The sequence below is a fragment of the Rana temporaria genome, chromosome 2 (genome assembly GCF_905171775.1).
Source record: "Rana temporaria chromosome 2, aRanTem1.1, whole genome shotgun sequence".
In the NCBI taxonomy this organism is placed as follows: domain Eukaryota; kingdom Metazoa; phylum Chordata; class Amphibia; order Anura; family Ranidae; genus Rana; species Rana temporaria.
In genome coordinates, this window is record NC_053490.1 from 302,233,059 (window position 1) to 302,259,888 (window position 26,830).

At 42.4% G+C, this 26,830-nt stretch overlaps 1 protein-coding gene across 6 annotated transcripts in view; it reads right to left on the reverse strand.

The window, feature by feature from the left end:
- DLGAP3 (DLG associated protein 3) overlaps window positions 1-26,830 on the reverse strand; it is a 626,246-nt gene that overhangs the window by 89,048 nt on the left and 510,368 nt on the right. For all 6 annotated transcript variants that reach the window (XM_040337299.1, XM_040337293.1, XM_040337294.1 and 3 more), the window contains one exon: window positions 20,409-20,752. In XM_040337299.1, coding sequence (XP_040193233.1) covers window positions 20,409-20,752 — 344 coding nt within the window. The remainder of the gene's footprint in view (window positions 1-20,408; window positions 20,753-26,830) is intronic.

The window sequence follows — 26,830 nt, forward strand, 5'->3', positions numbered from 1 at the left end:
GAGAAGCAGGCTGGCTTTGCAGAACGTCAATCCTCCCAGGCTATTGGACTATGTAACTGGAACTGACAAGCATGGACTACACACAGCGCAAGGATTTGCTACAACCCCTCCTTCTGTGAGACAAGAGGTGGTGAGCATACTGATGAATTAGCAGCTACTTGCTGCCCAGTGATTGCTATATGGGATTTATGTGTTGCATCCTCACCAATCTTTATTCACCCAGCAAAATGTGTATGTGAATCTCCTGTTGGGGGGGTTGACTTACACCAACTTTTGTGACTGGTTCTGCCGATTATCCATAGACCTTATTCAAGGTATAGCCAGCTATTCCCATTGCCATCCCACCCTTATCTCTCCATCCAGCCTGCAATACCCTCATTGCAGTTCCATTGAACACTCAGCTTCAAATGCATTCTATGTGGATTGTTATAACCTTAGATTGGAGAAATTCCAAGGTTGGTCTCTGTGGATAGAGTGATTTACCATTGGAATAATCTCATCCTTTTTATCCCACTGTCTGTGGAAGAACCCATGTATCCCATGAGGCCTCGTACACACGACCAAGGAACTCGTCTGAAAAGTCACATCGTTTTCCTCGACGAGTTCCTTGTTAGGCTTGTCGAGGAACTCGACAAGCTTGCTTTGCGTACACATGGTCAAGACAAAATCTCCTCGTTCTCAAACGCGGTGACAAAAACACATACAATGACAGGGGAAGTTCGATTCCACTGGCACAACCCTTGGGGCTGCTTTTGCTAATCTCATGTTACTGCGTGTTAAGTAAAAGTTTGGTAAGAGACGATTTGCACTTTTCAGTCTGTTACAGCGTGAAAAATGTGTTATCTCCATTACAAACGCTACTTTTACCGAAGGTGCGCTCCCATCTCATTCTTTATTCTGAGCATGCGTGGGTTTCTTAGCATACACACGCTCGCGTTTCTCGACAAAAACCAGGGCGACGAGGAACACGATGAGGAAATTGAGACTCCCGTCGAGGAAAAAGAGAACTTGTTCTCTTTTTTCCTTGTCGAGTTTCTCGACAGTTTCCTCGATGAAAAACGTACACACGACCGGTTTTCTAGGCAAAAAAGCTCTCCCACCAAGTTTCTTGATGGATTCTATCGAGGAAAACGGTTGTGTCTATGAGGCCATAGACATTTTGCAGTGTGGACTGTGTGTGGTGGTGTATGAGGTGTGTTTCCGGCAGTTGTTTGACAATGTTGAAAATTTTTGTTTGCACTATTGGTAGTTTTTTTGTATCAATTTATTTAAAGGGTCACTAAAGGAAAAAAAATGTTTTGCTGAAATAACTGTTTACAGGGTATAGAGACATAATAGTTAACTGATTCCTTTTAAAAATGATTAAAAATAGATAAAAAACAATCATATAATGTACCTACAGTTTAGTTTAGTTTTTGCTGTTGTTTCCTGGTTCTCTGATGTACAGAGCCAGAAAACCAATCGAGGGCAGCGATGCTTTGTCTAAAACCCCTCAGCACCAATCCAGTTTCGTTTTACACACAGTAATCACACCTCCTAGATTAGTCACCACAGTGAGAAATCTCCCAGTACTGTGGTGATCAGGAAACAGACAACCAGGAAGTGTCCAGAACAGAGAGGAATTACAGCAACATCAAAGCAAAAACGAACAATGAGGACATGAAACCAGGACTGCAGTAAGGTAAAGGAAGCTATTTAGCTAAAAAAAATCCTTTAGTGACCCTTTAATCATTTTCATTAAAGTTGTTTTTTTAAGTCATGAGTTTTCCTTAATAAGGTTTCTTGGTGATCTTTAGCCCCCATTTTTTTCAGTGTATTCATGACTTAAGGAACCACACCTGTTAATTTAGGTGGGGGCCCCAGCATAGGGATACGGTTCTAACCTTGAACTACCCCTGTGCATCAACTAATTATTTAGTTTATGCACAAAACTGATAGAAAGCCAACACTAAAAAGGGAGTCAACTTTGACAGAAAACTGTTGATCACATAGAATTGCTAGTGATGGGTTTAATGCTGTAAAAAGAAAATAATATAATGTTGCAAAGCTCCAATGCTCCGATTCAGTTAGAATAGGGATGATGACTAATGCATGGAAATTAGTTTTCAACTATTTATATTTAAGAAAAAGAAATGTACTGAATTCAGAAGTGAAAGTCTTGCACAAGTAAAAATAAAGGAATATAAACTCATAAAACCAATTCTACAAGACATAAATTGAGAGGAGAATGGACAATTCCAAACAGGTGATTTATAGAATACAATACAGTGGTGGTAATAGCAAGGAATTAGAGACAGGCTTCCTGCTGCTGCTGTGCTGGACTTTGTGCTGGCAGATAAAAGTATATGCATATTACGTCTAAATGGATGGATCAGGAATATTACTATTATTTGCATTTACATGCCTAACAAGAACATGTGGAGAGAAAGTGAAGCACAATTTTTACAACACATTGGAAGCTGTAAATGCAGGAAAGTCAAAGCATGATAGTAGTGGGAAATTGGAAGATAGGGATGCACTAACAGGAAAAATGTAAGAATGTAACTGTAAGAAAAGCCTTTATGAAGTGAGTATTATTATTGATATAGATAGTAGTATTCCTATTCAAATGTACATACTTCATCAGTTCTAATGAGTGTCAGGAACATAAATGAAAGAACTTGTGAAAGCACACAGTACTATTTAAGCAGAGTAATAATTATATATTGGCAGCTGGTATATGCGTAAAGGTCACCGATCCACAGGAAATGCGGAGGTGCAATGAATCCAGCAGGTCCAGAGAATAGAGGGTATCCATATACTAGAACAATGACATGATACATGTATTAGACATAAAAAAACAAATTAGCAACTCTTGCAAAGGAATAGCGTATTTGAGGCCAGAAGATGATACTTGGTGGTAGCCTGCATGCCGTGGCCAGTGGTGGAGCTGGAGTACAGTTTTTGGTGTCTGTCAGTTCATCCAACAGGACTCACTCCAAGGATCTCAGGGGAAGTGGCCATCTCTGTATCCTGATCGCACCTCTGGGAGAAAGGGGGCTAGGTGATGCAGTTTAAAGATACATTCGCTGTTTTCAAGGAGACAGTGATTGCCATTTGACCTGATATGCTCAGAGTATGTCCTGTCAGAAGAACTGACAGCCACCAACAACAACTGTACTCCAGCCCCTCGACTGGCAATGGTGTGGGGGCTGCTATTGTCTGCCTTCTTATAGTCTGAAATGCGTCATCCCTTTTACAAAAGATTGTGAGTTACCAATTAGTTTATATACCCGGTGGATATACCATTTTGTTGCCCCCTGATCTTTCTCTTATATTGTGTCAAGAACCCCAGCATAGGTAACTCAGCCATCTTAATCCAGTCACTGAGTTTTGAGATATGTTGTCAGAACTAAGTAGAACAGGAGAAGCTGCTTGGATTAGTAGTGAACTGTCTTAAAACATTACAAGCCCATCTGAATGTGACTAACTACTTCTACTAGCTATACTATGACCTGGATAACTGAGAACATTCACAGACATAATATTATTGATGACAAAGCCATTGATTTTCCAATCAATTGTAGCTGATAATTAACATCACAATTTTCCCCCAGGAAACTTTACACAAAAAGACAAAAGGATCATGTCAGGGTGACAAGAAAGACACATCCCATGATGACAGACTGCAAATAAAAGTCACGAATCCAGGATGTGCACAGTTGTAGGGGAGCAGATTGAGATTCAGATCACTACATGGCACAGACCACAAATAGCAGTAATTAGATGAAGAAAAACAGGCGAATATTAGGATATGATGTGGAAAATTAAAAGAAGATGATGTATCAGTGGCATTCAAAGAAGCAATAGAAGATTAATAAAAGATTCTGTGAACAAGTAATGAATTAAAAGGAAAGTAGGCAGCTGATGGGAGATGATGGACGAATACAGCATTGGAAGAAACATTTTAAAGAACTTTTCAACAAGGGCAAAAATGAAAAAATATTAATAGTGTAAAAAATATGCAGATAATAATAAAGAGATGAAATAAAGAGTACGGCAATGTGCAATTCCATCAACAATGGGAGAATTTGAAGAGGCAATACAGTCTATGGAGAACAACAAAGCAGCAAGAAAACAACAACAAAAAAAAAAACAATACCATTGAGATATGGATTATGTATGTCAGTTTGGGAGAAAAAAAGGTTACAAGGTGCAATGAAAAAACACTATATTTTAACATTTCCTTAAAAAGGAATAACCAATCATGAAAGAAAATTTAACTGTATTAAAACAAATTAAACAGTTCTTTCTTTTCTGTGTCAAAATATTATTTTTGGGAAAAGATCATTTTAAACAACTGAACCCATGATCAGGAATTCTGCCTATATGGCTAGCATTTCAATATGTTCTCTGGGGTAATGTAAGAAGTGGGACTTTGCTTTGACCCCTGTACTTATTTTTATATTGGGGAACATTAAAATATGTTTTAGGTTTACCTTATCCCTTATTCTGGTTCTGTTAGTGGATGGGCCCCTCTAGGTCCTTACTTACAATCAGGGCTATTTTTCTGCTGGAATGCGGCGGAACGCCATTCTGGCACCTATGACAGGCAGTCCTCTCTGTTCTGACCTGTCATAACACACACACACTAGCGCTGCGCACCCAGGGCTGCTGCATTCGCGTTCTTAGGGTCCAAGCATGGCAACATACAGCTTCCTGTAATGATTCAGGAGGCAGCTTCAGTCCCTGCCTATTCTTACACTGTAGCATGGAGAGAAACTCCGCCCAGCTACAGTTCTGACAGCTCCTCGATTGTCTGAAAAGCCTGCACATACCACATTGGCTGGAGCACTGATTGGCGGTGGAAGAGGTGAGGGAGTCCTGAATGAAAAACGGGGGGGGGGGGGAGCCCTCCAGACACTCAGTTCAGGGAAAGAGGATAACTGTGAAAAAAGGGGGGGGTGATTGTGCAGGGAGAACTGTGAAAATGTGTGGGGGATTTGGCCATGGAGGAGAACTGGAAAATGTGGTATACACTGCGCTGCCAATAAAGAATGCAGCTGCTAACATGGAAATTTTATGAATAAAAAAAGCAAAAAGCAAAAATGTAAGGAAAGTGTAGCGCTTAGACAATATATCGTGACAATAAACATTGAATATACGTTATAGTAATTGAATACTACATATACTTGTAAAAAATTATGTGCAACAAAAATAATGAATATGAATAAAGTCCATATAAATTGAGAATCCGCCGAGTGAATAAGTGAAGAATAATAAAAAAAAATTGAATGCTGACTTCTTCCGTGTATGGTGATAACCCGCCACCAATAGAAATGAAGGCTTACCGGAACAAATGGACTTAGGGGGACGTATGCCACCGAAAGTCTAAACAGGCTTATGAGATAAGGTTCCCAACCGTAGGAGAAAGAATCATGCTGATATACACATCCTGGTCTCTGATGGATGACACTTCAAAAAGCAGGAAAGCTTACGATGGAAGGGAGAGTCCCAGAACTTATCTCTCAGATGGTATCAATGGTATAAAGCAGTGTTTCTCAACTCCAGTCCTCGAGGCGCCCCAACAGGTCATGTTTTAAGGATTCCCCTCAGATGAAATGGCTGTGGTAATTACCAAGGCAGTGAAACTGATCAAATCACCTGTGCAAAATAATGGAAAGCCTGAAAACATGACCTGTTGGGGCGCCTTGAGGACTGGAGTTGAGAAACAATGGTATAAAGAGATAGGAGAGAAGAGTGGCCACATAGCGTAATCTTGTTTGATTCAATTAAAACATTATTAAACAGCTGTTACACTTACATGTATTCTGAAATAACACGCGTGTATACACAAGTGAGGCGGCAGTGGGTCGACTCCACTGCCGCCTCACTTGTGTATACACGCGTGTTATTTCAGCATACATGTAAGTGTAACAGCTGTTTAATACATTTTTTAATTGAATCAAACAAGATTACGCTATGTGGCCACTCTTCTCTCCTATCTCTTTATACCATTGATACCATCTGAGAGATAAGTTCCGGGACTCTCTCTTCCATCGTAAGCTTTCCTGCTTTTCGAAGTGTCATCCATCAGAGACCAGGATGTGTATATCAGCATGATTCCTTCTCCTACGGTTGGGAACCTTATCTCATAAGCCTGTTTAGACTTTCAGTGACATACGTCCCCCTAAGTCCATTTGTCCCGGTAAGCCTTCATTTCTATTGGTGGCGGGTTATCACCATACACGGAAGAAGTCAGCATTCAATTTTTTTTATTATTCTTCACTTATTCACTCGGCGGATTCTCAATTCATATGGACTTTATTCATATTCATTATTTTTGTTGCACATAATTTTGTACAAGTATATGTAGTAATTCAATTACTATAACATATATTCAATGTTTATTGTCACGATATATATTGTCTAAGCGCTACACTTTCCTTACATGGAGGAGAACTGGGAAAGTTTATGTGTGTGGGGGGATTTGTGCAGCAAGGAGGGGGGGTGTACATTTGTCCAGAGAGGAGAGCTGAAAAGGGAGCTTTGTACAGAGCTAAGAGCTGCAGAGGGCAGAAGGCAGGTTGTACAAAGTGAGGGATGTGGAGGGGGAGGGCAGGGCAGGTTGTGTAAAATGAGAGCTGTGGGGCAGGTTGTGCAGAGGTGAGAGCTGCAGGGGAAGCTGGGGGTGCAGAGGTGGGGGGCAAAGGTGAGAGCTGTGGATTGGGGTGAGCTTTGGATGGGGGTGCAGAAGGGGAGCAGAGATAATTTGGATGGAGGTGCAGAATTGAGTTGTGGACTGGAGGTGTAAGCTGTAGTTATAGAGGGGCACAGAGGTGTGATGTTATATGGGGGGGAGGTGAGTTGTGGATAGGGATGCAGAGTGGAGCTGTGGACAGGGAAAGAAAAGGTGACCTGTGGATGAGGGTTGCAGAGGTTGGGTGTGGATGGGGGACAAAGAGGTAAGTAAAGAGATAAGCTGAAGTGGGGATTTGATGGTTACTTTTGGGGATACTTGAGGGGGAAGACCAGGGAAATTTGCTGGGGAACAGTAAGACCCCTTTCAAACTGGGGCAGTGTGGGCATTAGCGGTAAAGAGCTAGAACTGACGGCGCTTTACTGCTGTTATAGCTGCTCTTTGGAGCCACTAGCGGGGTGTGTTTAACTCCCCAGAAAGGGTTTTAAAGGGGTTAAAAGTGCCAGCTTAGCGCTGCTTTCAAATCGCTTTTAAGGCTCTTTGAAAATGGTGCCCATTCATTTCAATGGGCAGGGGCGGTGGAGGAGCAGTGTATACACCTCTCCTCCACTTCTCCAAAGGGTGCTGCTTGCAGGACTTTTTTTCCTGTCCTGCAAGCACATCGCCCCATGTGAAAGCACTTGGGCTTTCACACTGGGACTGCAAAAGAGGCAGTTTACTGGTGCTATGTTTAGCGCAAAAACGCATTTAAAGCGCCTCAGTGTGAAAGGGGTCTAAAGCATATAGAGATAGTGACCAAGAGTATGTATTGTACAGCACAGTGTGTAGGGTCCAGTGGTGTTACAACTTTGTAACACATTGTACATTACATACTCAGAACGACCTATACTCTGTGTGTTGTGCTGTATGTTACATATTAAAGGCCTCGGTATGGAACTCCTAAATGATGTACTTTGTAAAATGGGTTTTGCATTACATGCCCTGCACTCTGTATGCTGGACTGCATATTACATATTCTTTACCACTACTCTCTGTGTGCTGGGCTCTATGTTACATATTCCTGACCCCTGCACTCTGTACACAGGGCTCCATATTTCTGAGAACAAGGGATGTTTTGCATTGAATGTAAGTACCATCCTGTTCTAAGGCCTCACGCAGTTCTAAAGCCTCACTTATTAAAGTTATTTGGTGCGACTGTACTTCTCTCGTCTAAGGAAAGTGTGTTTGGGGGTGGGGTTTGATGAGTGGTTGGAGGTGGGGTTTAGGCAAGGAGAGTGAGTTCCTACACCTATTTTCTGAGAAAAAAAACCCTGCTTACAATACAAGTCTCCTGTTGCATGAAAACCTCAGCATGCGACTGACAGATGGAGCCCCAAAGAGAACCAGCTTCCAGGGGCCAGCTAAATGAAAAGGAGGAGCCTTTATGAGTAAGGGATAAGATAAGATAAAAAGAATGTAATGTTTTCCTAGGCAAAATCAAGCACCTCTGGGTGACTGCATTAGCATCCTGTTGCCACTTTATGATGTAAAGCCTTGTTACAGATTTACTTAAATGAGACCCTTACTAGGTTTTTACACGTTTAATACATTACATGTACAATAACAGAAAGTTCAGCTTGTAGATTTTTAAACCTTTCATGATCATTTCTGAAGGTAAAATATAAAAAAAAAAGTATTTATGGATGTCCCTCTATGCTTCGATATGCCAATACATGATAATACCTGGAATTCCCTTTATACGTATTTCTCCCCATTTTGTTTATCTTTGGGATAAAGGAAACATGTAATGAAGCATTCATTCTTTTTCCTACTAAAATAGGAATTAACTGAGGATCATTCACAGATTTTCAGCATCGTAAAACATTATTTTAAAACAAACCTGGGCAATCAAACAGAGCACATGAGGGAAAAATGTATAGGCAGAGGCTACTTTTACAAAGATCAATGAATAAGGACAAATTTCAGCCCCTCCTTAACATCCCTGATGGTTATATAGAAAATCCATATAAAGATTTTGAAAGAAAAAAACAAGATGGAAATCTAGCTGTATAAATCTATGAATCTGCTAATCATTTTGAAACTAACCTCTTTTTTATCACCTGCTCACTTTGCATTGTCCAGGTTTTTGATGGGTTTAAGTTAGCGTTCAATTTACCTTAAAAGAGAAATATGTTTTTTTTTTCATATATATATATTCATACTTACGTAGGTGGATGCAGAATCAGACTGATTCTGCATCTGTCTCCAGGCGTCTCTGCACTGAGAACTGAGCCACGAACACCGCTGATGGCTAGGTTCTCTCACCTCCCGAGCAGAGAACTGCTGACTGTCAGTCAGCATCTCTCCTGCTCTGATCCTTCACGCTCATTGGAGCGATGAGCTGTGTAAGGGCGGGGAGCCGCTGTCTCAGCAGTTCGTTGAGCTGCTGAGACTGCCATCAGTCAAGGCAGCTGGCGGATCCAGACTTCTAAAGTTGGGATGACGCGCTACCTCGACTGATTGCAGTGACGTCAGCGCAGAGTGGACTTCAGACCGCTCTCCGTTGAAAACAGGTTACAGGAGTGAAAAACTAATTGCACTCCTGTGACCCATAAAAGAAGCACCACTCCATTTCTTTGATGGAAAAATTGAAGGACCTGGGTGTAAAATTGATAGCCAAACTGTGTCTGTATCCAATCGGCACAATCAGTGTACATAAAGTATAAATCCAAAAGCTACGTACTGTACATTTGGGCAATATGTATGTTAGGGAAATTGTTTATGACTACATAAATAAACAGTACAGCACATGAATGGCTGGTTTAATTATAAGCTCCTTGTATTGGCAGAGTAAAGAGTAAATGTCCATTAAAGAATACCCAATAATCATTTAAAGCAGATGTCTCAAACCTGTGGCCCTTTGCTTGCCTTTATCCTGCTCTTGGTAAACTATTCCTTTAAATGACACCAATGATAAGACACCATTTCTCTCACCATTAATGGGCCACTCTTCCTCCCACTGACACCATCAATGAGGCACTATTTCTTATGCTAAGACCAATGACGGGGCAGTGTTTACTCCCACTGATACCGGGACATTTTCTACTCAGTCCAGTCCCCTAAAGCCTAAAGGACAGTAAACTGGCCCTTTCTTTAAAAAATGGAGACCACTGATGTAATGTATCAACAATCTGTAGATAAGGGAAAATATTTTTTTTTTATATAAAATTGAAAAATATAAACTGTTTTTTTTCTGAATAATGGCTGATACTGAATGGCATGTTTCACAAATGGATTTCAAGATGACAAAGGAAGGTTGCTTATGTACATAAAATGGAGAGAGTTTTCTCCAGTTTTTCATTGCTGGTGGACAGGTGGGAGTTTGTTTGGTGGTCGCTTTGGTAAGCGGGGGATGGGTGCGACAGACTGAATGCTATTTGTTATAAATTCCAATTAGCTACTGTATCTATGAATATTATATGTTAAAGAGGAGTTCCACCCAAATTTGGAACTTCCTCTTAACCCACTCCTCTCCCCCTTACATGCCACATTTGGCATGTAATTTTTTTGGGGGGGGAGTGGGGGCTTCAGCACGAGTGGGACTTCCTGTCCCACTTCCTCCTTCCTGTAGGCGACTAAGCTTAGTCGCCTTCAGGAAGTGGCTGCTGTTGGCGATCGCCTAGGACACGTCACAGGTCCTAGGCGATCTCCTGGCCAATTACACGGCGCGGCGCCGGGCCGCGCCGCTCGCGCATGCGCAGTGCCGCGCCGCTCGCGCTCGCGCATGCGCAGTGGGTGCCCGGCCGTGAAGCCGAAAGCTGTCACGGCCGGGTGCCCACACTGAAGATGAAGACGCCGGCCGGGGAAGGGGGGGAGAGGAGCGGAGCCCCGGCCGGCGCGTCGCTGGAGCGCTGGAGCAGGTAAGTGCCTGTTTATTAAAAGCCAGCAGCTACACTTTTTGTTGCTGCTGACTTTTAATAAACACACAAATGGCTGGAACTCCCCTTTAATGCATATTACATTGGTTTTATTTCGCTTTGATGTAGTCCTTAAAACATTAGTATTCTTCAAGTCCACTGAGGAAGCCAATATTGGCAAAACATGTAGGGAACAGACACCACAATACGAGCATTTACCTAAGTCATAAGTATGACTACATCATGAACTATATCATGGACTTGCATATTTTAAGTTTGGGTGTTTTTCTAAAATGATCATGTTTTAACTATGTATCAATAAAATATTCTGTTAATTTTAAATTTGTTATGAATATTGTCACTGACACCACTATAATTACAGTACTCTCCTATTGTTCTTTATATCAAATTTGGGGATGAGTTGCTTTATTATATTGTGGCCTAGCCGTTATCACAGCAGTTTATATACATTTGTGCTCATAAGTTTACTGAATTTATGATTTCTTGGTAATTTTTCAGAGAATATAAATGATAACACAAAAACATTTCTTTCACTCATGGTTAGTGTTTGGCTGGAGCCATTTATTATCAATCAACTGTGTTTACTCTTTTTAAAGCATAAACAACAACAGAAACAACCAAAATGACCCTGATCAAAAGTGTACATTCCCTGGTGATTTTGGCCTGATAACATGCACACAAGTTGACACAAATGGGTTTGAATGGCTATTAAAGGTAACCATTCTCACCTTTGATCTGTTTTCTTGTAATTAGTGTGTGTGTAGAAAAGGTCAATTAGTTTCTGGACTCCTTACAGACCCTTGCATCTTTCATCCAGTGCTGTACTGACAATTCTGGATTCTGAGTCATTGGGAAAGCAAAAGAATCATCAAAGGGATCTGAGGGAAAAGGTAGTTGAACTGTATAAAACAGGAAAGGGATATCAAAAGATTTCTAAGGAATGGGAATGCCAATCAGTAGTTTTCAAACTCTAATCAAGAATTGGAAAATGAGGGGTTCTGTTGAAACCAAACCACGGTCAGGTAGACCAACTAAAATTTCAGCCAACACTGCCAAAACAATTGTTTGAGCAAAGAAAAACCCACAGATAACTTCAGATGAAATACAGGACTCTCTGAAAACATGTGGTGTGGCTGTGTCATGATGCACAATAAGGAGGCACTTGAAGAAAGATGGGCTGCATGGTCGAGTCGCCAAAAAAAAAAGCCATTACTATGCAAATGCCACAAAGTATACCGCATACAATATGCAAAACTGCACAGAGACAAGCCTCAAGTCTTCTGGCACAAAGTAATTTAGAGTGATGAGACCAAAATTGAGCTTTCTGGCCACAACCATAAATGCTACATTTGGAGAGGAGTCAGCAAGACTTATGATGAAAGGCACATTTTTCCTACTGTGAAACATGGAGGTGGATCGCTGATGTTTTGAGGATGTGTGAGCTACAAAGGCACAGGAAATTTTATCAAAATTGATGACAAGATAAATGCAGTATGTTATTAAAAATTGCAGCCGGAACATTTTCATTCATCAGCCAGCAAGCTGCGCATGAGACGTACTTGGATATTCCAACATGACAATGATCCAAAACACAAAGCCAGGTCGACCTGTCATTGGCTACTGACCTCAATATCATTAAGCCACTCTGGGGAGATCTCAAATGTGCAGTTCATGCAAGACATCCCAAGAATTTACAGGAACTGGAGGCTTTTTGCGAAGAGGAATGGGCAGCTTTGCCATCTGAGAAGATAAAGAGCCTCATCCACAAATACCACAAAAGACTTCAAGCTGTCATTGATGTTAAAGAGGGAAATACACGGTATTAAGAACTGGGGTATGTAAACTTTTTATCAAGGCCATTTGTCTAGTTTCTGTTGTCATTATGATTTAAAAATAATGAGATAAAAGTTTTTGTGTTATTTATATTATCTGAAAAATGGCCAAGAAATCATAAATTCTGCCAGGGTAGGTAAACTTATGAGCACAACTGTAAATCTGTTCAGTATCCAACACTTGTTGATTATAAAGTTTTTTCCAATAGGAAAGGAGAGGGGATAATTTTTGGTGCATATTTTGGCAGATTGATTGTAATGAGAAAGCACAAATTCTTTGTTACAAAATAAATTCTTTAACTCTTTTGTTGATTATGTGGGTCAGCTCTCTGGGCATCATGTCTGATAAGCTTGAAACCATGTTGCACAGAATTTTGTCAGGGGTGGTGGAAGGCGGGATCACTCACCCCCCAAGCTCACAAGATGCCTGCAGGACACAAGGCGGTTCCAACAACCAATCACCCATCCACAAACAGGAAAAACTGGGCAGTCCTGGCCCCATCCAGACACGCCCACGTCCACCAATCACAGTGCAAGGTAAGAATGGAAATGTAAGAGAGGCTTTGATTGGAAGGGGCAAATGGAATGTAAGGGATGGGGCTTTTGGTAAAGGAGACTGGGGGATGTAAGGGGGGGGTGAAAGGAACTGGAAAACAAGAAGGGGGCTGTGAAGTAACTGGAAAATAAGAAAGGAGAGGGGCTGTGAAGGGACTGTATACAAGAAAGGGGTGGCTGTGAAGGGACTGGGGTGCAAGGATGGGGGGGCTGTGAAGGAGACTGATATGGAAGGAAATTAAGGACTGTTAAGGGGACTGAGGTATAAGAAAGGGGGGCTGTGATATAAGGTGAGGGCTGTTATGTAATGGGAACTGAGACATAAAGAGGAAGGCTGTGATGTGAGGTGGGGCTGATAATACTGATGTAAAGGAAGGAGGGCTGTGATGTTAATGGGGACTGAAGGATAGGGGACAGTGTTATGTAAAGTGGGGCTGTATTGTAAAGGGGGTGCTGTAATGTAAAGGGGGGTGCTGTGATGCAAAAGGGGGGGTGCTGTGATGCAAAGGAGGGGGTGCTGTGTTATAAAGGGGGCTGTATTGTAAAGGGAGTGCTGTAATTTAAAGGGGCGTGCTGTGATGCAAAGGGGGGCTATAAAGGGGTGCTGTGATGTAAAGGGGGACTATATTGTAAAGGGGAGTGCTGTGATGTAAAGGGGGTGCTGTGTTGTAAAAGGAGTGATGTAATGTAAAAGGGGGATGTATTGTAGAGGGGTGGAAATATGAGACTCGGACCCCTGATGGAAGAAAGTTTTACTGACCGGACCACATTTATAAGTAACCCTCAACTTGCAGCTGCCAATCACAACTGTAACACATACCCCACAATTAAAAGACTCTTCTCTCTATAAGGCCCCGTACACACGGCCGAGGAACTCGACGTGCCAAACACGTCGAGTTCCTCGGCCAGTTCAGCCCTGAAGCCGCCGAGGACCTCGGCGGGCCGAGAGCTCCCATAGAACAACGAGGAAATAGAGAACATGTTCTCTATTTCCTCGTCAAGCTCCTCGTCGGCTTCCTCGGCCGAAAGTGTACACACGACCAGTTTCCTCGGCAGAATTCAGCCAGAAACTCGGTCGGAAGCTGAATTCTGCCGAGGAAACTGGTCGTGTGTACGGGGCCTAAGTCATATTAGGAAGTGTGAGGTGCACACTTTATGGATAGGTTGACTGGCTAAGTCAACACTCTCATATCTAGTTACAGGAGTCCCCAGAAGCATGTTTTATGAAAAAAAATGGTTTTATTTCTCAAAAAAAGATAACGTAGTTTTCTTTATTGCCATGTACATAAGAAAAACATCTTTTATAAAATGTCATTGAAGTCACTGTCATTGGCTCAGTAATTGGGCATCTCGTGACATAAACAGATGGTATCTTCCTTTCTCAATTTCTGGTGCCAAGAAATTTTAAAGGGAATAAATCACCTACAAATTATATGAAGGGAGCATTAATGCAAATCTGCCATTAAAAGTGTTTATTTACAAGCCATAAATGTTGCAGTCATCAAACATTCACTGTAGGTATATCTTCCTGGTGCATGTATTTTAAATGACTGTGATTAATTCACCTGCAGAGAATACTTGGTAAATGTCACATTCACTGCTGTATAAATATGTCCCAGAGTTTAAAAAAACACCACTTTCTTAGGAAAGCTAATTCATTTTCCCATATAATAATGATCATTCTTATTATTATAATACATAATTTATATAGTGCCTACAGTTTACAATCCAAGAGGGAGACAGTACAGTTACAATACAATCAAAGGAGAGGGTTAAGAGGGCCCTGCTCATAACTGATGGAAGAGTTAAAAGTTCAGTTGTTGGATGGAGGTATGATAGGTTTCCCTAAAGCAATGAGTTTTCAGGGATTGCCTTAAGGTGGCCAGAGTAGGAGATAGCCAGAAAGATTAAGGTAGAGAGTTACAAAGGATGCAAGAGGCTCTGGAGAAGTCCTGGAAATGAGCATGGGGGAAAGAGACTATAGAGCTAGAGAACATAAGGTCTTGGAAGGTTCAGAGAAGACAGTTTGGGTGATATTTGAAAACAAGATTGATGATGTAGCTCGAGGCAGAGTTGTAGATAGCTTTGTATGTTGTGAGTATTTTAAATTTAATTCACTTGGCAATCGGAAGTCAGTGAAGGGATTGGCAGAGAGGGGTGGCAAACAATGAGCATTTGGAAAGGTAGATGAGTTTGGCAGCAGTATTTATGATAGACTGAAGAAGGTATATCCTTTGGAGAGGTAGGCTTATGAGAAGGGAGTTGCAATAGTCAAGGCGAGAGATGACAAGGGATTGAATGAGTAGCTTGGTGGTTTCCTGCATGGTATAGGAATTGTACTCGTGGATATTCCAAGCAGCAGTCATATACAGGTGAAGCTCAAAAAATTTGAATATCGTGGAAAAGTTAATTTATTTCACTAATGCAACTTAAAAGGTGTAACTAATATATGAGATAGACTCATTGGCCCAGATTGAAGAAGCAATTGCGCCCGTGTAACCATAAGTTACACGGCAAAATTGCTTACTTGCTCCGGTGTAATGAGTGCTCCTGATTCAGGAACCTCGTTACACCGACTGCAGCATAAAATCTGCGCGGCATAAGGCAATTATGCCGCGCAGATTTTAGGCTGCATTCTTGTGCTTGCTGCTAGGGGGCACTCCCATTGTGATCAGCGTGTAGTATGCAAATTGCATACTACCAACTGATTCACAAACTTGCGCGGGCCCCGCGCAAGCCAGGTACGGAGTTTCCGTACGGCAACTTTAGCGCAAGGCTGCCCCTTCTAATAGTAGGGGCAGCCAATGCTAAAGTATAGCCGCCGCTCCCGCGACGTGAAATTTGAATTTCACGTCGTTTGCGTAAGTGCTTCGTGAATGGCGCTGGACGCCATTCACGTTCACTTTGAAGCAAATGACGTCCTTGAGATGTCATTTGCAGCAATGCACGTCGGGAAAGTTTCCCGACGGAGCATGCGCTGTACGCTCGGCGCGGGAGCGCGCCTAATTTAAAAGATTCCCGCCCCCGGCGGGATCATTTAACTTGCGCGCGCTTACGCCGGGCAAATTTGCCGGCACGCCCTCGCAATTCACGGAGCTACTGCTCCGTGAATCGAGGGCAGCGCAAAATATTTGCGGGGGCGCAGGGCAAAATCGTTGCCCTGCTCCCCCACAAATATCGCGCAATTCTACCTGAATCTGGGCCAGTACATGCAAAGCAAGATAGCTCAAGTCCTGATTTGTCATAATTGTGATGATTATGGCTTACAGCTCATGAAAACCCCAAATCCACAATCTCAGAAAATTAGAATATTACATGCAATCAATAAAACAAGGATTGTACATAGAACAATATCGGACCTCTGAAAAGTATAAGCATGCATATGTACTCAGTACTTGGTTTGGGCCCCTTTTGCAGCAATTACTGCCTTGATACGGCGTGGCATGGAAGCTATCAGCCTGTACAGCTCATGAAAACCCCAAATCCACAATTTTAGAAAATTTGAATATTGTGAAAAGGTGCAAAATTCTAGGCTCATAGGGCCAGATTCACATAGAATTGGGCTACGCTGCGGCGGCGTAACGTATCTCATTTACGTTACACCACCGCAAGTTTACAGCGTAAGTGCTTGATTCACAAAGCACTTGCCTGTAAACTTGCGGCGGCGTAGCGTAAATCCGCCCGGCGCAAGCTTGCCTAATTCAAATGGGGCGGGGACCATTTAAATTAGGCGCGTTCCCGCGCCGAACGTACTGCGCATGCTCCGTCCCTAAAATTACCCGACGTGCATTGCGCTAAATGACGTTGCAAGGACGTCATTGGTTTCGACGTTAACGTAAATGGCATCCAGCACCATTCACGGACGACTTACGCAAACGACGTGAAATTTCAAATTTCGACGCGGGAACGACGGCCATACTTAACATTGGCTAGACCACCTAGAGGGTAGCTTTAGTTTTACACTGCGTATCTCTACGGAAACAACGTAAATTTACAGCGACGGGCAAAGCGTGCGTTCGCGAATCGGCGTAACTAGTCATTTGCATATTCTACGTCGACCGCAATGGAATCGCCACCTAGCGGCCGGCCTAGAATTGCAGCCTAAGATCCGACGGTGTAAGTCAATTACACCTGTCGGATCTTTGTGAGATCTATGCCTAACCTGATTCTATGAATCAGGCGCATAGTTACGACGGACGGATCTCAGAGATACGACGGCGTATCAGGAGATACGACGGCGTATCAGGAGATACGCCGTCGTATCTCTTTTGTGAATCTGGCCCAAAGTGTCCCACTCTAATCAGCTAATTAAGCCATAACACCTGCAAAGGGTTCCTGAGCCTTTAAATGGTCTCTCAGTCTGGTTCAGTAGGAATCACAATCATGAAAAAGACTGCTGACCTGACAGTTGTGCAGAAAACCATCATTGACACCCTCCATAAGGAGGGAAAGCCTCTAAAGGTAATTGCAAAAGAAGTTGGTTGTTCCCAAAGTGCTGTATCAAAGCACATTAATAGAAAGTTATGTGGAAGGGAAAAGTGTGGAAGAAAAAGGTGCACAAGCAGCAGGGATGACCGCAGCCTGGAGAGGATTGTCAGGAAAGAGCCATTCAAAAGTGTTGGGGACTTTCACAAGGAGTGGACTGAGGCTGGAGTCAAGAGCCACCACACACAGACGGATCATGGACATAGGTTTCAAATGTCGTATTCCCCTTGTCAAGCCAGTCCTGACTAACAAACAACGTCAGAAATGTCTTATCTGGGCTAAAGAAAAACAGACCTAATCTGTTGCTCAGTGGTCCAAAGTCCTCTTTTCTGGTGAGAGCAACTTTTGCAACTCATTTGGAAACCAAGGACCCATAGTATGGAGGAACAATGGAAAGGCACACACTGCAAGATGATTGAAGTCCAGTGTCAAGTTTCCACAGTCTGTGTTGATTTAGGGAGTCATGGCATCTGCTGGTGTTGGTCCACTGTGCTTCATTAACCACTTAAGACCCAGACCAAAATGCAGCTAAAGGACCTTGCCCCTTTTTGCGATTCGGCACTGCGTCGCTTTAACTGACAATTGCGCGGTCGCGTGACGTGGCTCCCAAACAATATTGGTGTTCTTTTTTTTCTCACAAATAGAGCTTTCTTTTGGTGTTATTTGATCACCTCTGCGGTTTTTAGTTTTTGTGCTATAAACAAAAATATAGCGACAATTTTGAAAAAAAAATTAGGCCGATACGTATTCTTCTACCTATTTTTGGTAAAAAAAATCGCAATAAGCGTTTAACGGTTGGTTTGCGCAAAATTTATAGCATTTACAAAATAGGGGATAGTTTTATTGCATTTTTATTAATTATTTTCTTTTCACTACTAATGGCGGCGATCAGCGATTTTTTTCGTGACTGTGACATTATGGCGGACACTTCGGACAATTTTGACACATTTTTGGGACCATTTAAAATGCATTGTTTATTGTGAAAATTACAATTGCAGTTTGGGAGTTAAACACAGGGGGCGCTGATGGGGTTATGTGTGACCTGAAGTGTGTTTACAACTGTAGGGGGTGTGGCTGTAGGTGTGACGTCATCGATTGTGTCCCCCTATAAAAGGGATGACACGATCGATGCTGCCACCACAGTGAAAAACGGGGAAGCCGTGTTTACACACTGCTCTCCCCGTTCTTCAGCTCCGGAGACCGATCGCGGGACTCCAGCGGCTATCGGGTCCGCGGGTCCCGCAGTCCTGGTCACGGAGCTTTGGACCGGGTCGCGGGAGCGTGCCGCGGGCGCGGGCCCGTGACCCATGGCTGGGTACTAGTACAGGACGTACCTGTACGTACATGTGCCCAGCCATGCCATTCTGCCGATGTATATGTGCAGGAGGCGGTCCTTAAGTGGTTAAGTCCAGGGTCACCGCAGCCGTCTACCAGGAGATTTTGGAGCACTTCATGCTTGCTTCCACAGACGAGCTCTATGGGGATGCTGACTTAATTTTCCAGCAGGACTTGGCACTTGCCCACACTGCCAAAAGCACCAAAACATGGTTCAATGACCATGGGATTACTGTACTTGATTGGCCGGCAAACTCGCCTGACCTGAACCCCATAGAGAATCTATGGGGCATTGCCAAGAGAAAGATGAGAGACATGAGACCAAACTATGCAGAAGAGCTGAAGGCCGCTATTGAAGCATCCTGGTCTTCCATAACACCTCAGCAGTGCCACAGGATGATAGCTTCCATGCCATGCCGTATTGAGGCAGTAATTGCTGCAAAAGGGGCCCAAACCAAGTACTGAGTACATATGCATGCTTATACTTTTCAGAGGTCTGATATTGTTCTATGTACAATCCTTGTTTTATTGATTGCATGTAATATTCTAATTTTCTGAGATTGTGGATTTGGGGTTTTCATGAGCTGTAAGCCATAATCATCACAATTATGACAAATCACGGCTTGAACTATCTTGCTTTGCATGTAATGAATCTCATATATTAGTTTCAGCTTTTAAGTTGCATTAGTGAAATAAATGAACTTTTGCACGATATTCAAATTTTTCGAGTTTCACCTGTATGTACATTACATAGTACAACAGATAAGCAATCTATAAGCACACTTCAGGAATAATTTGGTATTTTTTATTTTTTTTTACATATTTTAAAAAACGGATTTTCTTGTATTTGGCTTAAAGCATTTGTTAACCCAAGAAAAAAAATGGGATCCTGCTCCTTTATAGCATGGTATACAGCGTGTGCTGTGTCATTTGGCCCCTGGAAACAACTAAAAATAACTGGCTGATCCTGACAGTTTCTACCCTTCTCTATGAAAAACTGACCACAGTGTATCATGGCTGCCGAGCCCTGACACTGTGGTCAGTTTACGTGCCTCTGTCATCCGCAGCCCTGCTCTCCTGTGTCTGTGTCCTCCTCCCCCTCCCTCCCTGCTTGTCAGATCCCCGATTCTTCCCTCCTGCTTTAAAAAGAACAGTGTTTTCCTTCTAAAGTTCACTCTGTTATATAATAGTAAGCTCTGTAGTGGAGGTCATTTATAAAAATATGCTGTACAATAGCTTATTCCACGTGACTGCCCGCAGGTCTCTATCTCTCCTCTTGTCGTCTCCAATGACATCTGTGGGGGTTTCCCAGCACCTTCCCCTGCAGCTATCACATCGAGGAGACCAGCGGAAAATCATCTGAGTGTCAAATTACGCTTTGAAATATTATTAAATATTTATTAATTATACAGCAATTTTTTTCATAAATGACATCTACTGCAGAGCTTACTGTTATATAACAGACAGAACTAGAATAGGAAAAAAAATCACATAAACACTTTAAGCAAACCCTGGTAATAAAAAATAAATTACAAACATTAATGAATTATTTTTTTCCACAAAGATACATTACTAAAATGAAAGGAGAGAATCTTAAATTCATACCTGTACACCAATGGATGGACGCCATTTTCTCTGCCTCGCGGCACTCTTAAGCTCCTCCCTCTTCACCAGTGGTAGGGCTTTGCTAATCACAGTGGAAGGTTTGGGTGAAGTTCGCTGTTGGACAGTAGCCAAGTCCAAAGACAAATTTCTGGCCTTAGTTCCCTCTAGACTTTCACTAGAATTGCAATGGACCTTGCCATCTTTGGACCAAGGTAATCGTGTTGGCTCATTGTGCAGAAAGGTTTCATGTGTTGATTCTGTGCTACTTTGGGCTGTAACCGAGATGAGAGGCTTGGAAAGGAGCCTTGGTGGGATGGGTGGTGGGGCTTTGCGGTAACTGAAGGCTGCAGCAAAATAAAATAACAGCATGTTAACGTTATCAAACTTTAACTGCATTTATTTAAGTACGCAGGCACATAGATAAGTTAGCTTAGTTATTGGTTTAAGAAGCTTTAAAAAAAAAAACAGTAGGGTTTTTATTAACTGCCACTGTGACACAAAATTGACAGGTACAAAATATATCTGTTATATGGTGACTAGGGGGATTGTTAGCCTCTAAGATAAGTAACCACTGATATCAAGGATTATTTTACCTATCTGTATGGGTGGCATTCTTCCCACCAATGCATCTATACCATCTTTTTGACCACCAATGCATCTACACCATCTCAAAACTGTACAATGTAGTTTTTTTCCTTTAAACACCCCCATGGAAGGGGCTTGTGAGTACCCACATTTGTAGAATGACTTTTTAGGGTGCTGCTGAAATGTTTCATACTAATTTTGTTTTTGATCCCTCCACCCTGTTCACATCTGTGTGTATTGGAAACACAGGTGGAATTGCTTGTTTCTGTTTGTGTTTACATAAGGCTAAAAATGCTCAAAACTTGCAACACACATTTGGATGCCATTCATTTTAATGTTACCCCAAACAAACTAAAGTAATAGGCATTTTGCTACGTGAAAAGATTACCAAAAACGTGCTATTCAAAAGTGTGCCAAAATTGGCAAAAAAAAAAAAGGGTACAGAAGCTACTTTGGTGTGTTTCTCGAGGGTAGGGCAGCCCAATCCAGCGTCATGCCAAAAATGCACAAAAAAAACCCCTTAAAAAACTTGACCCTCCCGCATTGCTCAGGTGTAAATGCAGCCTTAGTAATAGTTGCAAATACTGTATTTTCAGATTGTAACCAAATAGTGCCTGTGTAGGGAAAATGAATAGACAGGAGCTAATGCGGCTTGGTAAAACACCCTTGGTTAACACCCTTCTCAAGAATGCATTTATAATCAAAAGCAATAACAATCAGCCCCAGCAACATAACAGTTCATGCCATTGCTGTTGTTTTTTTTTTTAATACAGTAATATAAGGATAGCACATATTGTAAACTATGTTATGGGCAATATCCATGTAATAAGCAGAGGATATGATCAATAAGGATTACTTTTAAGGGAAAGATGTACAAAGAAAAACAGAATGTTTGTACTTACCAATAAATCCTTTTCTTTCCCCCCAAGTTCATTGGAGGACACATGATTCAAAGACATTTGGGTTATACTGCAATCTACTGTAAGGAAAGATTTGGATACTGACAAAAAAAAAGAAAGTGACCAGCCTGCATAACTCCTCCCATTCTCAGCATGCCTCAGTTATGTAACAAAGCAGTGTCAAGTGAAAGACCATATACAAAAAGGGATGGGACCAGTGTTCCTAAAAGAACCAGAGCAAAGGGGATTTTATGAAATTTTTGGGTAATTACAAAAACCTTTTTTTCCTCGTGTAGGCAGTGGCTGCAAGGTAAGTCCACACACTGTCCAAACTACATACAGATAATAAAGGAAAATTGTTATCTGATGTACTAGGGAACAGAGGAATGGGAGCACAATATTAAGGTTAAAGGCTGAAACCAAACCACATTGGGAGGAAGGCTCTTTGCTTTAATACCACCTTGTGTTGTACACATGATCGTTTTTCCCGATGGGAAAACTGCCATGTTTGCATTTGGTCGGGAAAACCGTCCGTGTGTATGCACCATAGCAGTTTTCCCAACAGGAAAACTGCAAGCAAAAAAATGAGAACTTATTCCCTTTTTTCCCGCCGCGATTCTCTGCAGTTTTCCTATACACACGGCCAGTTTTTCCGACCAAAGCTGTCATGACAGTTTTCCTGTCAGGAAAACCGGCCGTGTGTATGCGGGAAAAGCTACCAAGCAGGTTCTCGGTTTTTCTCTCGGTTTTCCCGGCGGACTTTTGACCGCCGGGAAAACCGATCATGTGTACGAGGCATAAGACTAGAAAAAGGTTCTTTATGGGACCAAGCCACCAGTCTAGACACACATCTTGCAGAGGTTGTGGCAACAAAGAACACAACCTTGTGGGCGAGCACTGAAAGGGGAATATCCCTGATAGTTTCAAAGTCAGGTTTTTGTGAGAGGAGAGTTCAATTAAAATCCCATAGAGACACAGATGGGCAAAAAGGATGGGGAGCTACATAAGAAACACCTATATGAAGGTCCTAATCAAAGAATAAGCAGGTAACAGTCTATGGAACAAGATTGCAAGTGCTGAGATCTGACCCTTTATACTAGAGCCAATGGATATTCAGACCTGATTGTAAAAAGGTCAGAATTTGACCTATGGAGTATATTTTGAGATGAAAGTTTCTTTCTTCACACTGAGAAAAATTTGCCTTCGGATGGTAAGGTACATTTTCTGAGAAGTGAAATCTCAAAATTTTAATATTGTGGGAATCTCTGATTCACAGATGCTGCTGTCCCTTAAGATCTGGGCTTTAACAGCCATGCCATTAACACCAAAAATTGTGAAGCAGAACAGTAAATCAAACCCAGAGACTAATCTGGTTGATCTGGAAGAGCCCACTGAGCATCTGTCAAGAGTCTGATCAGGTTGAAATGTATCGGCACAATTTTTTCTTCTTTTTTAAAAAGGACTTGTCAAAAACAGTTTCCTGTGGTTTTCACTTTTTTGACACTTTTTTGGTGAATGGGTACGGGTACGATGTACCCAATACCCATGCACATAGGGGGGGGCTGGGATCTGGGGGCCCCCTTGATAAACCACAGGCCAGGGTTGTTGGGAAGAGGCCCTTGTCCCCATCAACAAGGGGAGAAGGCCCCCTGCCCCAAAGCACCCACCCCCCAATGTTGAGGGCATGTGGCCTGGTATGGTTCAGGGGGGGTCGCTCGCTCTGCCAGGCTGCTTGTTCAGATAAGGGTCTGGTATGGATTTTGGGGGGCCCCACGCCAGTTTTTTTTATTTGGTTCTGGGGTTCCCCTTAGAATCCATACCAGACCGGAAAGGGCCTGGTATGGACTGTGGGCGGGACCCTATGCCATTTAAAAATAAAAATTATATTGCCGGGCAATGCCGGCATTCTTTATCTTTATATTCATCTATCAGTGGGGAAGCCCGTTGACAGATAATGACTCTTGGGGCCAGATTCAGGTACATTTTCGTATCTTTGTGCCGGCGTAGCGCATCTCATATGCGCTACACCGACGTAACATTGAGAGGCAAGCTAAGTATTCACAAAGCACTCGCTCTCATAGTTGCGCCGGCGTAATGTAAATGGGCCGGCGTAAGCCCGCCTAATTCAAGGTAGACAGGTAGTGGGCATGATGTGATGAAATTAGCTGTGACCCCATGTAAATGCATGGCCGTACGAACGGCGCATGCGCACGCATGCTCAGAATCATGTCGCATATACTCCCTAAGATACGACGGCTCAATGCGTACAACGTAAACGTAACCTACGCCCAGCCCCATTCACGTACGAATTACGTAAACAACGTAAAATATGACGGCTGTTCCGACGTTTCCGACGTCCATAACTTAACATGACTTACCCCTGCTTCATGAGGGGTAAACTTACGCCGAACGTCCGCCTTACGTAAACCGCGTAGATTACTGCGACGGGCGCTAGTACGTTCGTGAATCGGCGTATCGAGGTCATTTACATATTCGACGCGTAAATCAATGGAAGCGCGCCTTGCGGCCAGCGTAAATATGCGCCCAAGATACGACGGCGTAGGAGACTTACGTCGGTCGGATGGAGCCAGAATTCAGGCGTATCTTGTACTGTGAATGCGGCGCATAGATACGACGGCGCATCCTAGAACTTACGCGGTGTATCAACAGTTACGTCGGCGTAAGTTCTCTCTGAATCTGGCCCATGGTTGTTAAGGATGCTTCCCTACCCGCTGCTTAACAACCAGCTATTTCTTCACACAGAATTTGAATTGGTCAATAATTTTTATCAAGTTGGAATTTGTTAGAAAATGAATAAACAAAATACATTTTAACGGATTTAAACAAAATTCGTTGCTATTCCTTAGGCCCCGTTCACACAAGGGGATCTCTGCTGGAAACGGTCCGCCGGACCGTTTCCAGCGGAGATTCCTCCTCCGGATTTGGATCCGATGGCTTGTACTCACCATCGGATCAAAATCCGCACGGAATTCATCCGCGGTGACGTGTCGCGCCGTCGCCGCGACGATGACGCAGCGACGTGCGCGACGCTGGAAGGTAAGTACTTCCACGCATGCGTCGAATCATTACGACGCATGCGAGGGAGGGGAGCGGACGGATTGACCTGGTGAGTCTGTACAGACCACCGGATCAATCCGCTGGACCCGATTCAAGCGGATAGATTTCTTAGCATGCTAAGAAATTTATATCCGCTTCAAATTGTTAGGCCCGAGAAATCTCCGCGGATAAATATCCGCTAGGCCGTACAGACGACCGGATTTGTCCGCTGGAACTGATCCGCGGATCAATCCCAGCGGATAGATCCGGTCGTGTGTACAAGGCCTTACTGTTTCATTAACCAAAAATGTGTCAGAATAAGTATTTGGACCAAAACGAATTGCATGTCTACTGAGAATACACTAACAGTGTGTATTATCTACTATGTAGATAGTTACATAGGAGACCAGCTCAAGCAGCAGGTAGATGAAGTCTTGATTGAAGAAATATATGATCTTGAACAAAAAGAAAAAGTTACTTAAAATTGTTAAAACTTTCCCAGTGGAGAAAATACATCCATCCTCCTGGGACACCAGAAAAAACAGAGGCGTACTGGGAGGTTAAAGTAGACCAGTCACCAATTTTTTTTTTTTTTTTACCTCTGTAAGAATTCTCCTGTAGGTAGAATTTTAACCCAAACATCTCTGAATCCTATGTCCTTCCATATCATTGACCCTGTTAAGCATACAGCAAGTGAATTTAGAATTTAGAACTAGTCAGTAACTCATAAAGCACTGAAGCCATTGGCTCAGCATTATATAAAGATAATCTACAGCTGACAACAATATCAGCTGACATATATTTTTCCTAGCACACGTTTCTGTGTAACACTAACCTTTTTCTGAAAATGTTAGTTGTTTGGCTTTAATGCAAAGCCACTGGCTTCAGCGCGTTCTAGGTCACTGATCAGGAACAAGTTTGCAGACCAGGGATATCAGAGAAAAGCCAGGCATTCTTAGTTTCATGTTCCATGCCAGCAACTAAGAAATTATAGAAGAGGGCTAGCATGACAGATGCAAATGGAAGCCTCTATTTTTTTCCCATTAGGTTTCCTTCAAAATATAGAAATAGAAAAATGTTTGTTTTAGTTTTGGTAAGATGGAGAGGGTTTAGAACATCTTTAATGCTGTCTGTGGCATCATTAGGGAGGTCACTTTTTTTTGTCCTAGTGAAATTTGGCAGAGTCAAAGAAAATCCCAAATTGTGAGAGGTGACCAAAACATAAATAGAGGGCAGACCTATCAATGAGGACTCTAGTTCTGATGACCCTGGTGATTACCAGGGTTTTTCCTCACTTTGAAGAGATTTCCTCTTACTTCCTGTTGTAGCTATGGGACTAAAAGTGAAGAGAAATCCATCAATAAGACACAGATGTCAGAAAAAAAAAATACAGGGTTTAACACCCTCCTGTACACTATCCAAAATGAAAATAAAAGTTTGGGCTTTAATTCCACTTTAAGTACTATTGCATTTTTGTATTGAAAACTTTAATACCAATCATTGAAACATAAGTACGATTGCAAAAAAACTTACCTGTAACAGCATTACTTTTTTCCTTGGTTATACTTTTGACTTTTCTTACAATGTTGTGTCTGAACATCATTCCAAAGATATTCTAGTTGTGAATTCATTAACCATGGCTTTATAACTATGACAGTGACACAAGTGAATACGTACAAGCAGTGGCGGCTCGTCCCCATATGGGCGCCTGGGCGCTGCCCCCCTTCAGTCAGTAAAAAAATAATAATAATAAAAAAAAAATATTTAAACATGTCACTTTAAGAAAAATAAAATAAAAAAAAGGTCCTTATGTGCACTGTGTCTGGGCGCCGGGCGCAGTGCAGTGTGGGTATCCAATATGGCCCCCCCGCTTATTAACTT